Raw genomic sequence first — 16,345 nt, forward strand, 5'->3', positions numbered from 1 at the left:
GCAAATAGAGTAAGTGGAAAAGATGGGGGAGGAGGCTAATGTCAGCCTGGCCCAGCGTGGAACCTGTAGTTTGGGGAGGAGTCTCAAAGGACTTAGGGACAAGACCTCCAAGGCTCAGAGAGGGGCTGGGACCCTGTAGGTCCCAGAGTGCTCTAACTCACAGGTCCAAGGTCCAGGTTTCTGGGAAGCAGTTGTGGGTCTGCCTTTTTGGCTGCCAGACATGGTGAGTTCTCAGGATAGTTCACTTCCCCACTCTCAGTGGCAAGCCCCAGGGTTCTGGCGACCTGCCCAGATTGACATCTTCCCAGGGCGTTCATAAAAGATCCCTGTTCCGCAGGAACACACATCTGCCTGGGGGTGCACAGCCTAGCACTGCCAACTCTGCCCAGTCTCTCTTGCTGCCTCTGGATAGTGGCCCTGCCTGCCTACCCATCTGGCTGTGGGTCTGGCTGGGGACACCACAGAGGTGGTCCCTGGGAGGCCAGTCCCACCTGGTGAAGGTGTGGGAATTCCCAGAGCTCCGAGCAGCCTGATGGGGGCAAAAAATGGCCTAGTTTAGCTCACCCATTGTCCAAATGGGCCCATCTCAATCACTATTGAGCACCTGCTATGTGCAGGGACAAGCCACATCTCTGGCTTCGTGGCCCTGACATCTTGGTCGGTGGAGACATCCAATATGACATCAGGCTGAAAAGTGCCATGAAGGCTGGAGGGTCTCAGAAGGGCTCCTGTGTCCTAGGCTGGAGTGTTTCTCCCCTCCTCAAGACCCCTCCTTTTCTCTTCTCCATCTCCTTTGTGCCCTTCTCCATCTCTCTCCATCACCATCCTCTCACGATACCTCCTCCCTGTCTCTGGTTGAGCTGGGGGTGACGGGGGTGGGGGGGTGAGCTAGGGACAGAGTCCTGGACCTGGCTCCAGCTCCAGCAACAGAACTTCAGGTGTCTTCTCAGAGCTGGGGGCAGAAGGGCTGGAGGCAGGGGGGCTGGCTGGGGCTGAAAAATTGGGCATTTGGTGGGAAGGGACCCTGGACACTTCTCAATTTTAAAGCCCACTAGCCTTACAGGAGACCCCCCCCCCCACTGTAGTTTAGAGCACTGTTTGAGGGTGTGGGTTGCCAGCACCCTTAAGTGTCTCTTTCTGTTGCCCTGTTTCCTCATATGCAGGACGTGGGAGGAAGGGGCGACTGTGGGACTGGAGACCCGCAGCATTGCCCCCACTTTGCCCCTCCCCAAATAACACATTCTCACTTGAGGGCTTTGTCCAGACCCTAAAGTGGACAAGCAAGGGCTCCTGTGGCTTTTAAAAACAACCTTTTATTACAGAAATCCTCAAACCCATAGAAAGAAAAGGCTGACACGGGAATGTCCCCACTTCTCTGGGTCCCACCTGCAACCGTTACCGCCCCACCGGACGCTCTGGACGGAGGCGAAGCCAAGGCCCCTTGCATAGCCAAGGTCGCGTACAGAAGGTCTGGCCCCACAGTTGGGCTCGGTGACCTTGGACGCGTCCTTCCGTTTCGCGGGCCTTAGTTTACCTTTCTGGGAAGGGACCTAATCGGGTCCCTCAGGTCTCGGGTCGTGTGACCTTGGGCTGTCCCCGACCCGGCGGCCTCTGTTTGCCCGGCGCCGACGCGGGCAGAGGCGGGACTCAGGCCCCAGCCCAGCTCCTGCGAACAAGACTCCGCCCCACGCGGCTCCGCCCCGCCCCGCCCCCGCCTCCCCGCCCTCCCTCGGGCTCCGGCCGGCGGCGGCGGCGGCGGCGGCGGCACCGCTCAGCACTGCCCGGCGCCGCCTCGCCATGGACGCGCGCGGGGGCGGCGGGCGGCCGGGGGAAAGCCCGGGCACGACCCCCGCTCCGGGGCCGCCGCCGCCGCTGCCGCCGCCTGCGCCTCAGCAGCAGCCTGCGCCGCCGCCGCCACCCGCGCCCCCTCCTGGCCCCGCGCCCGCGCCCCTCCAGCAGCCGCCACGTACTGAGGCGGCGCCCCCGGAGGCGGCGGACGAGGGCGGCCCTCGGGCTAGGCTCCGCAGCCGCGACAGCTCGTGTGGCCGCCCGGGTACTCCGGGCGCGGCGAGCACAGCGAAGGGCAGCCCGAATGGGGAGTGCGGGCGCGGCGAGCCGCAGTGCAGCCCCGCGGGGCTCGAGGGCCCGGCGCGGGGGCCCAAGGTGTCGTTCTCATGCCGCGGGGCAGCCGCGGGGCCCGTGTCGGGCCCGTCCCCGGGCCCGGCGGACGAGGCGGGCAGCGAGGAAGCGGGCCCGGCGGGGGAGCCACGCGGCAGCCAGGCCAGCTTCATGCAGCGCCAGTTCGGCGCGCTCCTGCAACCGGGCGTCAACAAGTTCTCGCTGCGGATGTTCGGCAGCCAGAAGGCTGTGGAGCGCGAGCAGGAGCGCGTCAAGTCGGCTGGGGCCTGGATCATCCACCCCTACAGCGACTTCAGGTACCGCCACCGAGAGGGGCGGGCCAGCGCGGAGGGGCACTGGGAGCCGGCGCGGAGGCAGTCCTTGGAGCGCCTTGGGGAGGGCGGGGCGGCGCGCCGCGCCCCGCAGGTGACCTCAGGGCCCTCGGTGACCTCGGGCGCATCCGGGACCCGCCTGGAATGACCTGGGCGCACGAGGCTCCGCCCTTGAGGGGCACTGCGAGGCCCGCGCAGACTCCTACCGCTCCCCCTCCCGCACACCCAGATGTCCCAAGCCCCGCCGGGAGGGCAAACGTCACGGGCCGCAGGACCTGGGTCTGAGCGCGAAGGGACGGAGAGGACGAATAGAGGGGAACGTGGGCGCCGGGGAGGTGGAGGAGCGGAAGGAAGGAGGAAGGAAGTGTGCACAGGAAGGACGCGCCCTGGAAAGACTGGAAGGGTTAAGCGGACACGGCTCCCACGATTTCTACCTGCGCTCCGGCCGCAGGGAGGGGCGTCCCGTCTCCGAGCCTGGGTATTGCGCAAGGAGGGGTCGCTGAGCATCCTGGGTCCCTGGGCTGTGTCTTTGAGCCGCATCAGCCCCAGCCACCGAGTGGTGTGCACATGTGTCAGTGAGTGTGTAGATGTTGATATGAATTAAACCGGTTGATTGATGTGTGGAAAGGCTCAGAGCAAGGCCGGGCACAGACAGGGTCATCACCGTGCCCCACACTAGTAGCCCTTGTACAGCCAAGAGGAAGCTAGGGCCACCCAACAAGACATGTATTATTGCAGTTCTTGTTGTTCTTGGGCGTACGCTCTGTGGCCGGTGAGTGTGGACGGTGCATATCACCGCAGACAATGTATGTGATCACGAGCATGTGACTGCGGGGGGGCGGGGGTCTTGGGAACGTGGGCCAAGTAATGGGAAAGAGCTTGTTCCTAGGGGTGTGTCTGTGTGCTGGGTCACTAGTTTTAGAGGGAGATGAAGATGGGGTGTGCGCGCGTGTGCCCCGGTCGGTGTGCACTGATGGACAGTGTTTGTGAGTTTTATGAATGGTGTGTGAGGTTTTGTGTACGTGAGTGGGGTCCATGTGGGACGCGTCCTGGCCGCCCAGCCCCAGCTATCCCGCCAGGCGCTATTTCAGCACCACGGACAGCATCCCAGTCGTGGCTTGGAGCCCGCCAGGACTCACCACTCAGAGGTTCTCCCACGCCCCACCCTACCCCCCCGCGCCTCCCCGACCACCCCCACCCCCTTCCACCACCATGTCCGCGGTCTCCACTTGGCAACTGGGGAAAATGAGACCCAGGGGCACACAAGTCCGAGACAAGGCTGGAAGAAAGTCTAGGATTTCAACTCCTTACCCTTTAGATCTTCCCTGGGAGGTGAATACAGCCTTGGCCAGTGGCTTGAGTTTTGAGAGTAGCTGGGAGAGATGGCGATGTGGAAACCGAGGGACAGCCCAGATGGGATGCATCTGTATGGCCCCGACCTGCATTGGGGCTCAGCATTTCTTTGGTGATGGTCCAGGCTATGAAGGGTCATGTTCCAGTCTGTGAAGCAGGGAACTAGTGCCAACTGGCAGGGAATGTGCATCAGGGACATGGTGGGCAAGGGGAGATGGTTGCAGAAAATAACTATCCCCTCATTCCCTCCAGCTCATGAGTTGCCCTATGATTTCTCTTTCTTACAGAAGGCATAATGTGGGGCTTGGGTAAAGGATGCCTGGGGGAGCAGCTGGGATTCTGGGCAGGCCAGGAGGTCTGGGATGGTCAGAACTCATGTAAAATTGTAAAATGAGATCAGCAGCCCTAGTGGGGTAGCTCCAAGTTAGAGCATCATCCTGATATGCCAGTGTTGTGGGTTTGATACCCAGTCAGGGCATATACAATAACTGGCCAGTGAATGCATTAATGAGTGGAACAACAAATTAATGTTTCTCCTCCCCCCCCCAAAAAAATGTCATTTTTTAAAATGGGATGAGCCCTGACCAGATGGTTCAGTTGGTTGGAGTATCATCCTGAAGCACAGAGGTTGCCGAGTTCAATCCCGGTCGGGCACATACAGGAACAAACCAATGTCCTTTCTCTTGTCCTCTCCCTTCCTCTCTCTAAAATCAATAAAATAAACACAAAAATGGGATGAGCAATGGGGGTGGCCTATAGTTTGGGTTAGAGGAGCCACAGTCCAATGGAAAAGGTTAGACTATTGCAAGCTGGGGTGCAGCAGGACCTCTACAACCCTCATGCTTTATGAACTGTGTCCCTTCTAGACCCTTCTGATTCAACATGGAGACAGACCCCAAACACGACCAAAGCAATATTTCATGAGCTTCTCCTAGGCCATGTGCTGTGGAAGCACCTTGCAAACATTGATTCAATCCTTATGTCAGCTGTGATGTGAGTGCTGCAGCTACCTGCATTTTACACACCAGAAAAGTGGGGCACATGGAGGTAAAGTCACTTGCCCAAAGCCACACAGCTAGTCAGGGGCAGATCAGGCATTCACACCTGGGCAGACTGGCCCCAATGTCTGTGCTCTTGACCACTGGGCAGCCTGGCCTCTGGCCATATCCTATTCAGGCCAAGAAGACATGGGAGGAAAAAGCATTCTGGGGATTGTTCAAGATGTTGGGGGTACCCAGAGGTATACCATGGGTCCTCTCTGTGTTTATGTGTTTATGTTAGTTTTTAAAAACCATTTGCAGCCCAGACTGGGTGGCTCATTTGGTTAGAGTGTCATCCCAATACGCCAAGGTTTCAAGTTTGGTCCCTGGTTGAGGCACATGCAAGAATCAACCAATGAATACATAAATGGGTCGAACAACAGATCGATATTTCTCTCTCTCTTCCTCTCTAAAATCAATAAATAAATTTAAAAATTAAAATAAAAACCGCTCACAGAGCAGTGGGGAGGGGCCTTTATGGATCTACCTTTCTACTTTTGCTTCCTTGTGTCCTCAAACCAGGGACACAATGAAGCAGATACCATCCCTGTTGGTGCCTGTATATGCACACTGGTCCCAATTTAAAAGGGAAAGCAGGATGGTGAGGTGGAGGCTCCCATCCAGCCCCCAGGGTCCCCACCTAGCATCATAAAGTCTCCACTTCCTTGAGCTATGACTAAGTTGCTTGCCAGTGGATGCCATCCCTGAACACTGGCCTGGCACTCGCCTGGCACTGAGAATGGGATTACTGTTTGGTGCACTGTAACAGCCCTGGCTGCACCTCGTCCTGTGAGGGCTGTTGTGAAGCAAGCATCAGAGAGGAGGGCATTTGCAGAGGCCTGCAGGAGGGAGGCATCTCAACCAAGACTGTGGAGGGTGTCTGCTGCAAGCCCCTATACCACCTACGACTGGCCTAGAGTTCTCTCTGGAACTCCCTGCTCAGTTTCCCCAAATGGTATGCTATGAGGGGAAGGGGGCATCTGGCTTTCACAGCTATGCCAGTATCTCTCCTGGCCTGAAATCCCACACCTTTTCCCTCTTCTTCCTATATAGAGTGACAGTCTTTGTGTAAGCTAGTCCCACAGCTGCACATGTCCTCACCCCAGTGTTTCTGATTTGCAACTCCTGGTTCACAAGCCAGTTTCCCCAGAACCCCATTCAGCATGTTCACCCTGCTGTTCTCCCACCTGTTTTGTGTCTGCTGCCCAGATACTTGGAACCTGCATTTTCACTTGATGTTGCCTACTTGTCTCTCAGCCTCCTGCTATGGGATGTGGGTCTGTAGAGGTCCCTGTCACAATGGGTGCCCAGGATGTCTCTGATCTTGCTGAGAGGCACACTTGGGTGCTGGGCAGGTCTAAGGTAGCCCTGATCCAGGGATGGAGTCCTCATCTCCCTAGAGAGAGTTTGGGCAAGTGGCTTCCTTGCTGCCTTTCATCCTGTTCTTAAGTCTGTAAGTGCCTCTGAGGTCTGACTTAAGTCTTCTGCTGCTGCTGATTTTCAGTTCAATGTTTCTGAATTGCCTACTGCTGGGAGGCCTAGCATAAGAAAAAGAGATGAGTTGGTCCCCTTCTTGGCCCTCAGAGGAGTTTCTACAAAGCCAGTACCTGTGGGTGCTGATCTGTTTCTGTGTCACCTCCTCTGGGGTCCCCCAGACTGGGGTAGTAGAGGATGCTGGCTTGCAAAACAATACAGAATTGGAGGCCCCTATCCCCTACCCCAGATGAGCTGAAGGATCAGCAGGAGATCAGGATGGGGGGACTTTCTGCAAATCCCTACATTAGCTCACAGGAATAAACCCCACATTATCCAGAGTGGGGAGGCAACAGGACGTGGTGAGGGTTTCCCTGGCTCCAGACCCAATATGAAGGCACTCAGAGTGGAGAGCAGTGAAAAAACCCATTTTCCAGGTCAGAGAATTGAGGCCCAGGCCCCCAAGGTAGGAGGAAGTGAACTCCATGGTCCTTATGAAGGGGTCAGGGTGAGAGTTGCCTAAAGCCTTGCTCCTCTCTCCAGGGGCTTCCCACCAGAATTTCAAATCTCTGGTCCCTGAATTCCCTGCTTTAAAATTTCACATCCCCAAGCCTCCTTAAGGGGATGCCCCGGGAGGCCCTTCCTTAGCCACTCACTTGCTTTGGCCAGATCCTGCTGCACTTCCTCCCATCAGCAACCCACCCCAAACCCAACCAGTACAAGTCACCCCGTCTCCTGCCTAGACACCGCCTTCTGCCCACTTTCTGGCTGTCAGCAAGAGTGTCTCAAGGTAAATACGTATTCATCTTTCCCCCTCACTTAAAACCTCTGTTGGCCAAAGCCCCCAAGGTCCTGCAGAGCCCAGCTTCTGCCCCTTCCCATCATCTCCTCTCATTTCCTTTACTTCCTCTGCTCCAGCCCCAAGCCACCCAGCCAGGCTTGAAAGGGGAAACCCCACTGTAGCCACAGGACCCTTGTACTTGCTGCTCCATCTGCTGGGGTGCAATGCCTCTCTCACTCCACCAAGGGGCTCCTTCTCCATTGTCCATTCAAATGCCACCTCCTTCAAGAAGCCCTCCCTGTCCACCCTGGCTAAAGTGGGCCCTCTGAAGCATCCCTTTCATTTATGTTTGTGTGGAACACCCAACTTCTCCCCCTGGGCTGGGGTCCCTGAGGGAGGGCCAGGTCTGTCTGGTCACTGTGCATCCTTGGGGTCTGGCACACCATCAGTCCCACAGTCCACCCTGCCTTGGGATAAGCTGGGAATCCGCAGCCTCCCCAGCAGGAGTCTCCGTTTCCTAATCTCTGACACTCGCCTCTCTATAACTCTACATCCAAGGGCTCAAGCCCCTAATCCTCCATCCCTTGCTCACCCTTAATCACTGACCTGGCCCCTAATCCCTCAGATTTGCCAGATCTGTAATATCCCTGGTTCTGTATTCTCATATCCTGGAGGGAGGGATCTGGCTGCCTTGTTCACTGTGTCTCCAACCAGTGGTTGTGGGGCCTCAGTTGAACTACTGGGAAGGCTAGCCACCGGAGTCCTGTCACTTAATGCTTGCCATGCCTTGAGTTCTCTGTTTGAGCCAAGAGAATAACTGGGCAGCTGCTAGAGGAGGACTGAGCTCATGGTGGTGGCAGCCATCAGGGCCCCACTGAGGTCACCCGCCCTTGTGGGTGTGCCTACAAGAGGGTTCTAGGCTCTCTTCCATCTATAGGATGCTGGAGCTGAGGAGTTCAGGCCTGGGGGCCCAGAGTCCTTGCTGCTGAGCCCTGTGCTCCCTGGGAGACCTTGGCCTCGTCCCTGTGTCTCTCCAGCCTGCTTTTCTCTCTCCATGAACAAGGTGTGGACTGGCCAGTCTATCTACTGCTCTCCTGGATGGAGCAGCCAGGATCTGGGTGCTTCCACCAAAGCAAGGGTCCTACTGTTTCTTGTTAGGAAAGATTTTTAAAATACAGGATTTAATTATAGTTAATAAAAGCGCTGAGTAGATGAGAGCTGGCCGTGCACCAATCCCTGCTGGCTGCCTGATGACGTCCCAGTGGTCCCTGTGTCCTGGTGATCCCTGGGGTGCCCAGTGAGGAAGGGGCTGCTGGAATCGGGTGGATGAGGCACTGCAGTTCATAGGAGAGTAGTTAGCACCAGGCTGCATAGCCCAAGGGGGCAGGCAGGGCAGGAGAGAGGTGGGATGCTCAGGTAGATACCTTGGGTTCCTCTACCCTCCATGCAGTGTCTCTACCCCAGGCCTCAGTTTCCCCTTGAAGGGACCAGGATGGCTGGAAAGGACAAGGTCAAGGCACTAGGCCAATTTGGGAGCATTCTAATTGGAGCAGCTGAGATGCCCTGCACGTGGCACCAGTTTGTCCTGCCCACCAGCCCCTCTACAGCCCCCTGCCCTCTGCTGCAATACCTCATAAACCCAGGGGACACCATCCAGAATAGGGTGACAGTACACAGCATATGATGGGGCTGGAACTTGGGGGCTATGGAAGGAATTCCCAGATAGTGGGACAGGAGACGGAAGATGGGCCCTGGCTCTCACTTCCTTGCCCCAACTCTCTAGCTGGGCCACCTTTCTGGCCTGTCAGTGTGGAAGTGTGCTGCCTGTCCCCACCCCAAGAATAAAAGGAGAAAATGTCTGAAGTCACCTGTCAAGGATGCTCTCATACTCTGTGGCCATTTAGATAGCTTCTAGGCACCATGGTGGTTTCTAGGCACCCTGGTCATCTCAGTTACTCTTTCTTGCTTGCTCTATACTACAGTGTGTGCCCCCAAATGGGGGGGGGGGAGCAGGTATCATTCCAGAGAGGGTGGGGTGGGATTAGGAGCTCTTTAGTGGATGCTCTAGGTATTGGGAGTGGAGACTGCAGACATCAGGCAAGTGGGGCCCTTCAATCCCATTGGGTACCGGGGCTCTGGGGTCTCCAGAATGGGTAGATCTCTCAGATTGGGAGCCTGAGCCCCACACCTTATCTAGATTCAGGCCAAAGAAAGTCTGGAATTTCTAACAGTCATTTGATTTTACCCGTAACACCCCCCCCCCCAGATCAAGTCAGCCCTCTTAGCTCTCTCAAGGTCTTTATCCTTACCCCAAGTGGGTCTTTCCAGGGCTCTCCTATAGTGCCATTGCCCTCTCCATCAGGGCCAGAGTCCTGTCCATTCAGAGAAGGTTCCATCACATGTAGGTGGAACAGTGCCCAGGTGGGCCCTCAAAGGTTGCCACTCCCTGGGTTCTTCCCACATGGATAGAAAAGACTGAGGTTCCCAAGGGCTGGAAGGACTTGCCCAAGGTCACACCTGCCAGTAGACTGTAGAAGTGGGTATCAGCCAGGTCTGGCTGCTGTCACCACAGTGGTAGGTGTTGGGTTCCTTCCAGCCTTTGGCTCTCGCAGGCTGAGCTATTGTGAATATGTTGGTGCAAATAACTTTTTAATTTTTTTCTCTTCCTCTTGGACAGTTTCCTTGGGATCAGTTCCCTGGAGTGGAACACCAGCTGGCAGGCGTGGTGTTAATAGCTCTCATAGTGCCATCAGAAAGGAGCCAGTTTACAGTGGCTACTGAAATAGGGAGCTCACTACAGCCAAACCAATGCAGGGCCTGTGGCTTTTAATTTATGTGTGCTGGTTTGGGTGAGTCCCTCCAGCCACTGGGAACCTCAGTCTCTTTCTGTCCATCAGGAGGAGCGGCTTTGTGGGTCCTCCAGGGCAGTGTCCCTACATGACCTACATGAGACAGAACCTTTCTTCTATGGACGTGGGAACTCCAGCCATGATGGGGATAGTGCTGGTCCTACAGGAGAGCCCTGCACAAGCTAGCCTGGGGATTGAAGACCTTGAGACAGTGAAAGGACTAACATGATCTGGGGGTGGGTGCTCTATGGACGTGGGAACTCCAGCCATGATGGGGAGGAGTTGGTACAGGAGAGCCCTGCACAAGCTAGCCTGGGGATTGAAGACCTTGAGATAGTGAAAGGACTAACATGATCTGGGGGTGGGTGCTCTATGGACGTGGGAACTCCAGCCATGATGGGGAGGAGTTGGTACAGGAGAGCCCTGCACAAGCTAGCCTGGGGATTGAAGACCTTGAGACAGTGAAAGGACTAATAACATGATCTGGGGGTGGGTGCTCTCCCCTCAACAGTAAAGGCAAAATCAAATAATTGTCACCGTTGAAAATTTGAGACACTCCTTTGCTTGAATCTAGATAGTGGGTGTGGTCTCAGACCCCTGATCTAGGGCAGCTGCTCATCACTGAGACCTTAGATATAAAAAATATAAAATTTTGCATTTACTCATTTAAAAGTGTGCGTTCGAATGGCATTAAGTACAATCACATATGTTGTGTACCCATCACCACATCCATGAATGTTTTCATTTTCCAAAACAAAAAGTCCCCACCCTGACCTTGGCCGGGTAGCTCAGTAGATAGAACGTCATTCCAGGGCACCAAGGTTGTAAGTTTGATCCCCAGTCAGGGTACGAGAAGCAACCAATGAGGGAACAACTAAGTGGAACAACAAGTTGATTCTTCTCTCTCTCTTCCTCTCCCTCTCTCTCTCAAATCAATGGAACAATTTTTAAAAGAAAGAAACTGCTCAGACCCTGGCAACCATGAACCCATTTTCTGTGTCTGTGTATTTGCCTGTTCTGGATATTTCACATAATTCAAACATACACTGTGACCTTTTTTTTTTTATTATTTATTTGAGATTTTACTGTTTCATTTTAGAAAATGGGTGGGGGCAGAAAGCATCAGCTCCCATATGTGCCCTGACTAGGTAAGCCCAGGGTTTCGAAGCAGCCACCTCAGTGTTCCAGGTTAATGCTTTATCCACTGCACCACCACAGGTCAGGCTATATACTGTGTGGCTTTTTGTGTCTGGCTTCTCTGACTGAACATCATGTTTTCTTTATTTTTTTAAAGATTTTATTTATTGATATTACAGAGAGAGGAAAGAAGAGCGAGAAGTATAGTTGCTTCATTTTATTTTTATTTTTTTACAGAGACAGAGAGTCAGAGAGCGGGATAGACAGGGACAGACAGGAACGGAGAGAGATGAGAAGCATCAATCATCAGTTTTTCATTATCACACCTTAGTTGGTTATTGATTGCTCTCTCATATGTGCCTTGACCGCGGGCCTTCAGCAGACCGAGTAACCCCTTGCTCAAGCCAGCGACCTTGGGTCCAAGCTGGTGAGCTTTGCTCAAACCAGATGAATCCGCGCTCAAGCTGGTGACCTCGGGGTCTCGAACCTGGGTCTTCCGCATCCCAGTCCAATGCACTATTCACTGCGCCACCACCTGGTCAGGTTAGTTGCTTCATTTTAGTTGTTCATTGCTTGCTTGTATATGCCTTGACCGAAAAAGTTCAGGGTTTTGAACTGGTTACTTCAGTGTTCCAGGTCGATGCTTTGTCCACTGCACCATCACAGGGCAAACATCATGGTTTCAAAGTTCATCCATGTTGTAGCAAGTATCAGTTCTTCACTCTTTTTCATGGCTGAGTAATAATATTCCAGTATATAGATGGACCACATTCATTCATTAACAGACATTTGGGTTGTTTGCACCTTTTGGGTGTTATGAATCATGATGCTGTGAACATGGGAGCACCAGTACCTGTTTGAGTTCCTGCTTTCAATCTTCTGGGTACACACCTAAGAGTGGAATTGCTGCATCATATGGTGAGTCAGCTTTACTTTTTGAGGAACTGACAGTTCTCCCTCAGAGTGGTTTTGATTCACATTTTCTTGGTTGCTGTGGGGTTGGCAGTTTGTCCATGTGGCCTCTTGCTCTGTGTGTATGTTCTCATGAACACTTTATTCAAAACATAATGCCTGGGCATCAGTAGATATTCCTTGAATGAATGGGCCTTTTTCTGACTGCTTTCCAGGTGGAATTTAGGAATTGACCTTGGGGTCTTGTATTTGGGAGTAGAAGCAACCTGTCATGATGTTTTCAAGCATATTTATCTCATTAAATGTCTGAGCAGTTGCCAAGTCCTATAGCACAGGTTCCTCCCACAGTCTCAGCCCTTCATTTTTAAAAAGTATTTTCTTTCTTTCTTTTTTTAACAGAGACAGAGAGCGAGGGATAGACAGGGACAGACAGACAGGAACAGAGAGATGAGAAGCATCAATCATCAGTTTTTTGTTGTGACACCTTAGTTGTTCATTGATTGCTTTCTATATGTACCTTGACCGCGGGCCTTCAGCAGACCAAGTAACCCCTTGTTCAAGCCAGTGACCTTGGGTCAAACCAGATGAGCCCACGCTCAAGCTGGTGACCTCGGGGTCTTGAACCTGGGTCCTTCCGCATCCCAGTCCGACGCTCTATCCACTGCGCCACGACCTGGTCAGGCTCTCAGCCCTTCATTTTGGTCCCACCTGACCTTTGCCACTTTCTCCCTGCTGGACTGGTACCTCTGCCGTCTCCCTGTCTGTGGCCCCCAAGGGCGCTTCTTGAAGTGGAAATACAGCCAGTGCACCACATGGAAGCCCAGCTGCTCAGGATGGTGTTGGTGCCCTGCACCCCAGAAGTCCAACTGCCATGTCTGGCTCCCACCCTACACTCTCCAGCCCCTAGAGCCCCCACTAAACCTGCCACCCATGCTCCTTCCTCGTCCCCCCCCCATACCCCACCACTCTGGCTCCTCTCTGCTTGTCTCACTTTCCTTTCTTGGCCCTTTGACTCCACCCTTGTGCCAGGCACATTGTGTCTTTTTGGTCAAGGGAAACATTTAATATAAACTTTTGAGTGACCTCTTAGGCTCTGTGAGGTCTCAAGCTTCTTTACAGAAGGAAAGTAAAACTTGGCCAGCGGGAGGGCCGCGGGAGCCTGGCGAATTATGGGGTTCTGTCTGGGGTGGGGTGGGGATGGGAGGATTTCTGGAGACAAAGTCTACACTAGCCATGACCTGGGGCCAAATTGGTCCTCCAAGGTGCATGTGCGCAGTGGAGACTGGACACCTGACAGACCACGTGTCATAGGCGAGGGCTTTGGGGATGACGCCCACGCCTCTCCCCAGGTTCTACTGGGACTTCACTATGCTGCTTTTCATGGTGGGAAACCTCATCATCATCCCGGTGGGCATAACCTTCTTCAAGGATGAGACCACAGCTCCGTGGATCGTGTTCAATGTGGTCTCGGACACGTTCTTCCTCATGGACCTGGTGCTGAACTTCCGCACGGGCATCGTGATTGAGGACAACACAGAGATCATTCTGGACCCCGAGAAGATCAAGAAGAAATACCTACGCACGTGGTTCGTGGTGGATTTTGTGTCCTCCATCCCTGTGGACTATATCTTCCTCATTGTGGAGAAAGGCATCGACTCTGAGGTCTACAAGACGGCGCGCGCCCTGCGTATTGTGCGCTTCACCAAGATCCTCAGCCTGCTGAGGCTGCTGCGCCTTTCGCGCCTCATCCGCTACATCCACCAATGGGAGGAGGTGAGGGCGCAGAAGGGGCTGCAGGGACCCAGCTTGAGGGGCGCTGTGGGCGCGGTCATGGCTGCAGGGGCGGGGCTGTAGGGCCCCGGAAACAACCAGGCGGGATGTGATGGGAGATTCAGGGAGGGACTATGAGGGTCCAGGGGCGGGGCCACAGGAAGAAGGGAGGCAGGGTTATAAGAACAGGAGAGGGTTCATGAGGGGGCTCACAAAGGCTGCAGTGAAAGGCCTGTACCACAGATGAGAGAACCTGGGCATGGTGTGGGGGCAAGGGAGGGGTCTCAGGGGCCCCTCTCAGGTGGAACCGCGGGCTGGGCTCATGAAGAACACCCCGTAGACCTTTGACACCTCTGCACCCCTTTCTTCATTCTGCCCTGTAAGAGGAGGAATCCACAGCTTCATTGGCAATGGGAAAACTGAGGCTCAGGGAAGTGAAGTTATGCACCATCTCCCAAGTTGAGTCCACCTCTGGGCCGTCTGTACCCAGCGATGTCACCCCCAGTTTCCAGGGCAGCGACAAGGCTCCGAGGCGGGAAGCGGGAGGGAACAGGGTTGCTGGAAGGGGCAGTGGTCCTGGCCACGTGCTCTCTTTCAGGACATTTTATTAACCATAAAGATAGCAGGGCCTCCCGGGAGTGGGGGTGCTGGGAGGGAATTTGGGTCCCGCGGGGTTTGGGGGCTCCTTTTTACCTCACGCGCCTGCCACGCCCCAGATTTTCCACATGACCTACGACCTGGCGAGCGCGGTCATGCGCATCTGCAACCTTATCAGCATGATGCTGCTACTGTGCCACTGGGACGGCTGCCTGCAGTTCCTGGTGCCCATGCTGCAGGACTTCCCTCGCAACTGCTGGGTGTCAATCAACGGCATGGTGGTGAGCGCCCCGCCCTGGGCCACGCCCATCCCACGCCCACCAGGGCCACGCCCCACTAGGGCAGTGTCCATCCCAGGTCCCAGGAAAGCGCCCCTCTGGGACTACGAACAAACAGCTCCTTGATCATTTCGTTGACTATGACAACGTCTGTCACCCAGACATAATAGCATCTGCTTACTGTTTTTTCCCCATTAAGTCCACTTTCTTAAGTACATAATTTATTCCAAAGACAAATGGGAACGTGGTATCATGGGCCATAAGAGATAACAATCTATGGAGACCCAGTCACTACTAGTTGCCTGGCTAAGATACCTACTCTTGAAAAGGGGCAAGTGTTGGGTGCTCTTTATCATCACAGGAGCCTTTCTCCCGCCTCTGGAGTGCTGAGTCTCTGAAGCATGTGCGGGTTGGATGCACTTGGAGCTGGGCAAGGGCAGGAAGGGTGTAGATGGGCAAGAGGCATCAGAGGGAACATCCTCAGGCGCGCACCCAGCGCCTGGCACAGCTGACCAGCTGAGGCAGCTCATTGTCTGGCGGGACACCCGGGCATGCTGTCTTGTTTCCTGAATGGGGCCCCGCTGTCCTCTGCCCCCAGCCAGGTCAACTGAGGACTGGCTCTGCCAGATGCCTCCATCCTCCTGGCCCCTCTGATAGGATTCTGCTGTCCCCAGCTCACCGTCTCCAGGGTCTCTGGAACTTTCACATCTGCTTGGTCTTATAGACACTCTGATCAGAGGCTGCAAAGGGGTGGGGGATCCTGAGCACCCAGGGCCAGACTCTGGCCCCTCTGATCCTCAGTTTCTCCAGGAATAAGGTGGGAAGTAGCTTCAGACCTGCCCCTGCTGCTGACTCACTGTGACACATGTACCCATCATGTCACCTGCCTTTGTCTTAGTTTCTGTTGATTATCTCGGGACATGGAAAGCTCACCATCTTGGATGCCTAGGAGAGGATAGGCAGATGGGGCCCTTGAGGTCCTGGAGCTCCCTGGGGCTGTGAGCATCTGCCCACCTGCCCACCTGTGGCCTTACAGAATCACTCGTGGAGCGAGCTCTACTCCTTTGCACTCTTCAAGGCCATGAGCCACATGCTCTGCATTGGTTATGGTCGGCAAGCACCTGAGAGCATGACTGACATCTGGCTGACGATGCTGAGTATGATCGTGGGTGCCACCTGCTACGCTATGTTCATTGGACACGCCACCGCCCTTATCCAGTCGCTGGATTCCTCGAGGCGCCAGTACCAGGAGAAGGTCTGGGGAACCCACCCCACCATCCCCCCAGCTCCATGTGGGGGGTGGGGATTCTAGAGAGAAGTTGAGTTTGGAGATGACACATGCCAAGGAGGGGGATGGGGGCCAGGGGGTCGAAACCGGGAAGGGCCAATCCATGGGGTGTCAGGGAGTTCCCTGAGGGCTGGGGATGCAGTGGGGACTTCTCTAGGAGGTGAACTCATGCAGGGGTTTCTGGGCTGGCTCTGAAGGGTCGATGGCAGGGAAGGTACTGAGCAGGGTCCAAGAAGATGGGTCACTCAAGGACATGCCAGTCAGCTGGGTCCATGGGGTAAGCCTCTAGGGGAGCAAGGATGTTCAGCCACTTGGTCCTGGCCTCAGAGTCGGGGGGAGCCTCCATGGGTCTGGTCTGAGGTCTAGGGGACTAGAAAGAGCTGAGGGAGAACAGGTGCTGGCCCTATAGGGCAGCCC

General features: G+C 54.9%; 1 protein-coding gene across 1 annotated transcript in view; it reads left to right on the forward strand.

Moving 5' to 3' along the window:
• The first annotated feature begins 1,748 nt into the window (after positions 1-1,748).
• The window catches only part of HCN2 (hyperpolarization activated cyclic nucleotide gated potassium and sodium channel 2), a 28,741-nt gene continuing 14,144 nt past the window's right edge, over positions 1,749-16,345 (forward strand). Inside the window, exons 1-4 of the mRNA XM_066341630.1 lie at positions 1,749-2,435; positions 13,345-13,768; positions 14,482-14,643; positions 15,677-15,895. Coding sequence (XP_066197727.1) covers positions 1,798-2,435; positions 13,345-13,768; positions 14,482-14,643; positions 15,677-15,895 — 1,443 coding nt within the window. The 5' untranslated portion in view covers positions 1,749-1,797. The remainder of the gene's footprint in view (positions 2,436-13,344; positions 13,769-14,481; positions 14,644-15,676; positions 15,896-16,345) is intronic.

Source organism: Saccopteryx leptura, chromosome 1, assembly GCF_036850995.1.
Source record: "Saccopteryx leptura isolate mSacLep1 chromosome 1, mSacLep1_pri_phased_curated, whole genome shotgun sequence".
Classification (NCBI taxonomy): domain Eukaryota; kingdom Metazoa; phylum Chordata; class Mammalia; order Chiroptera; family Emballonuridae; genus Saccopteryx; species Saccopteryx leptura.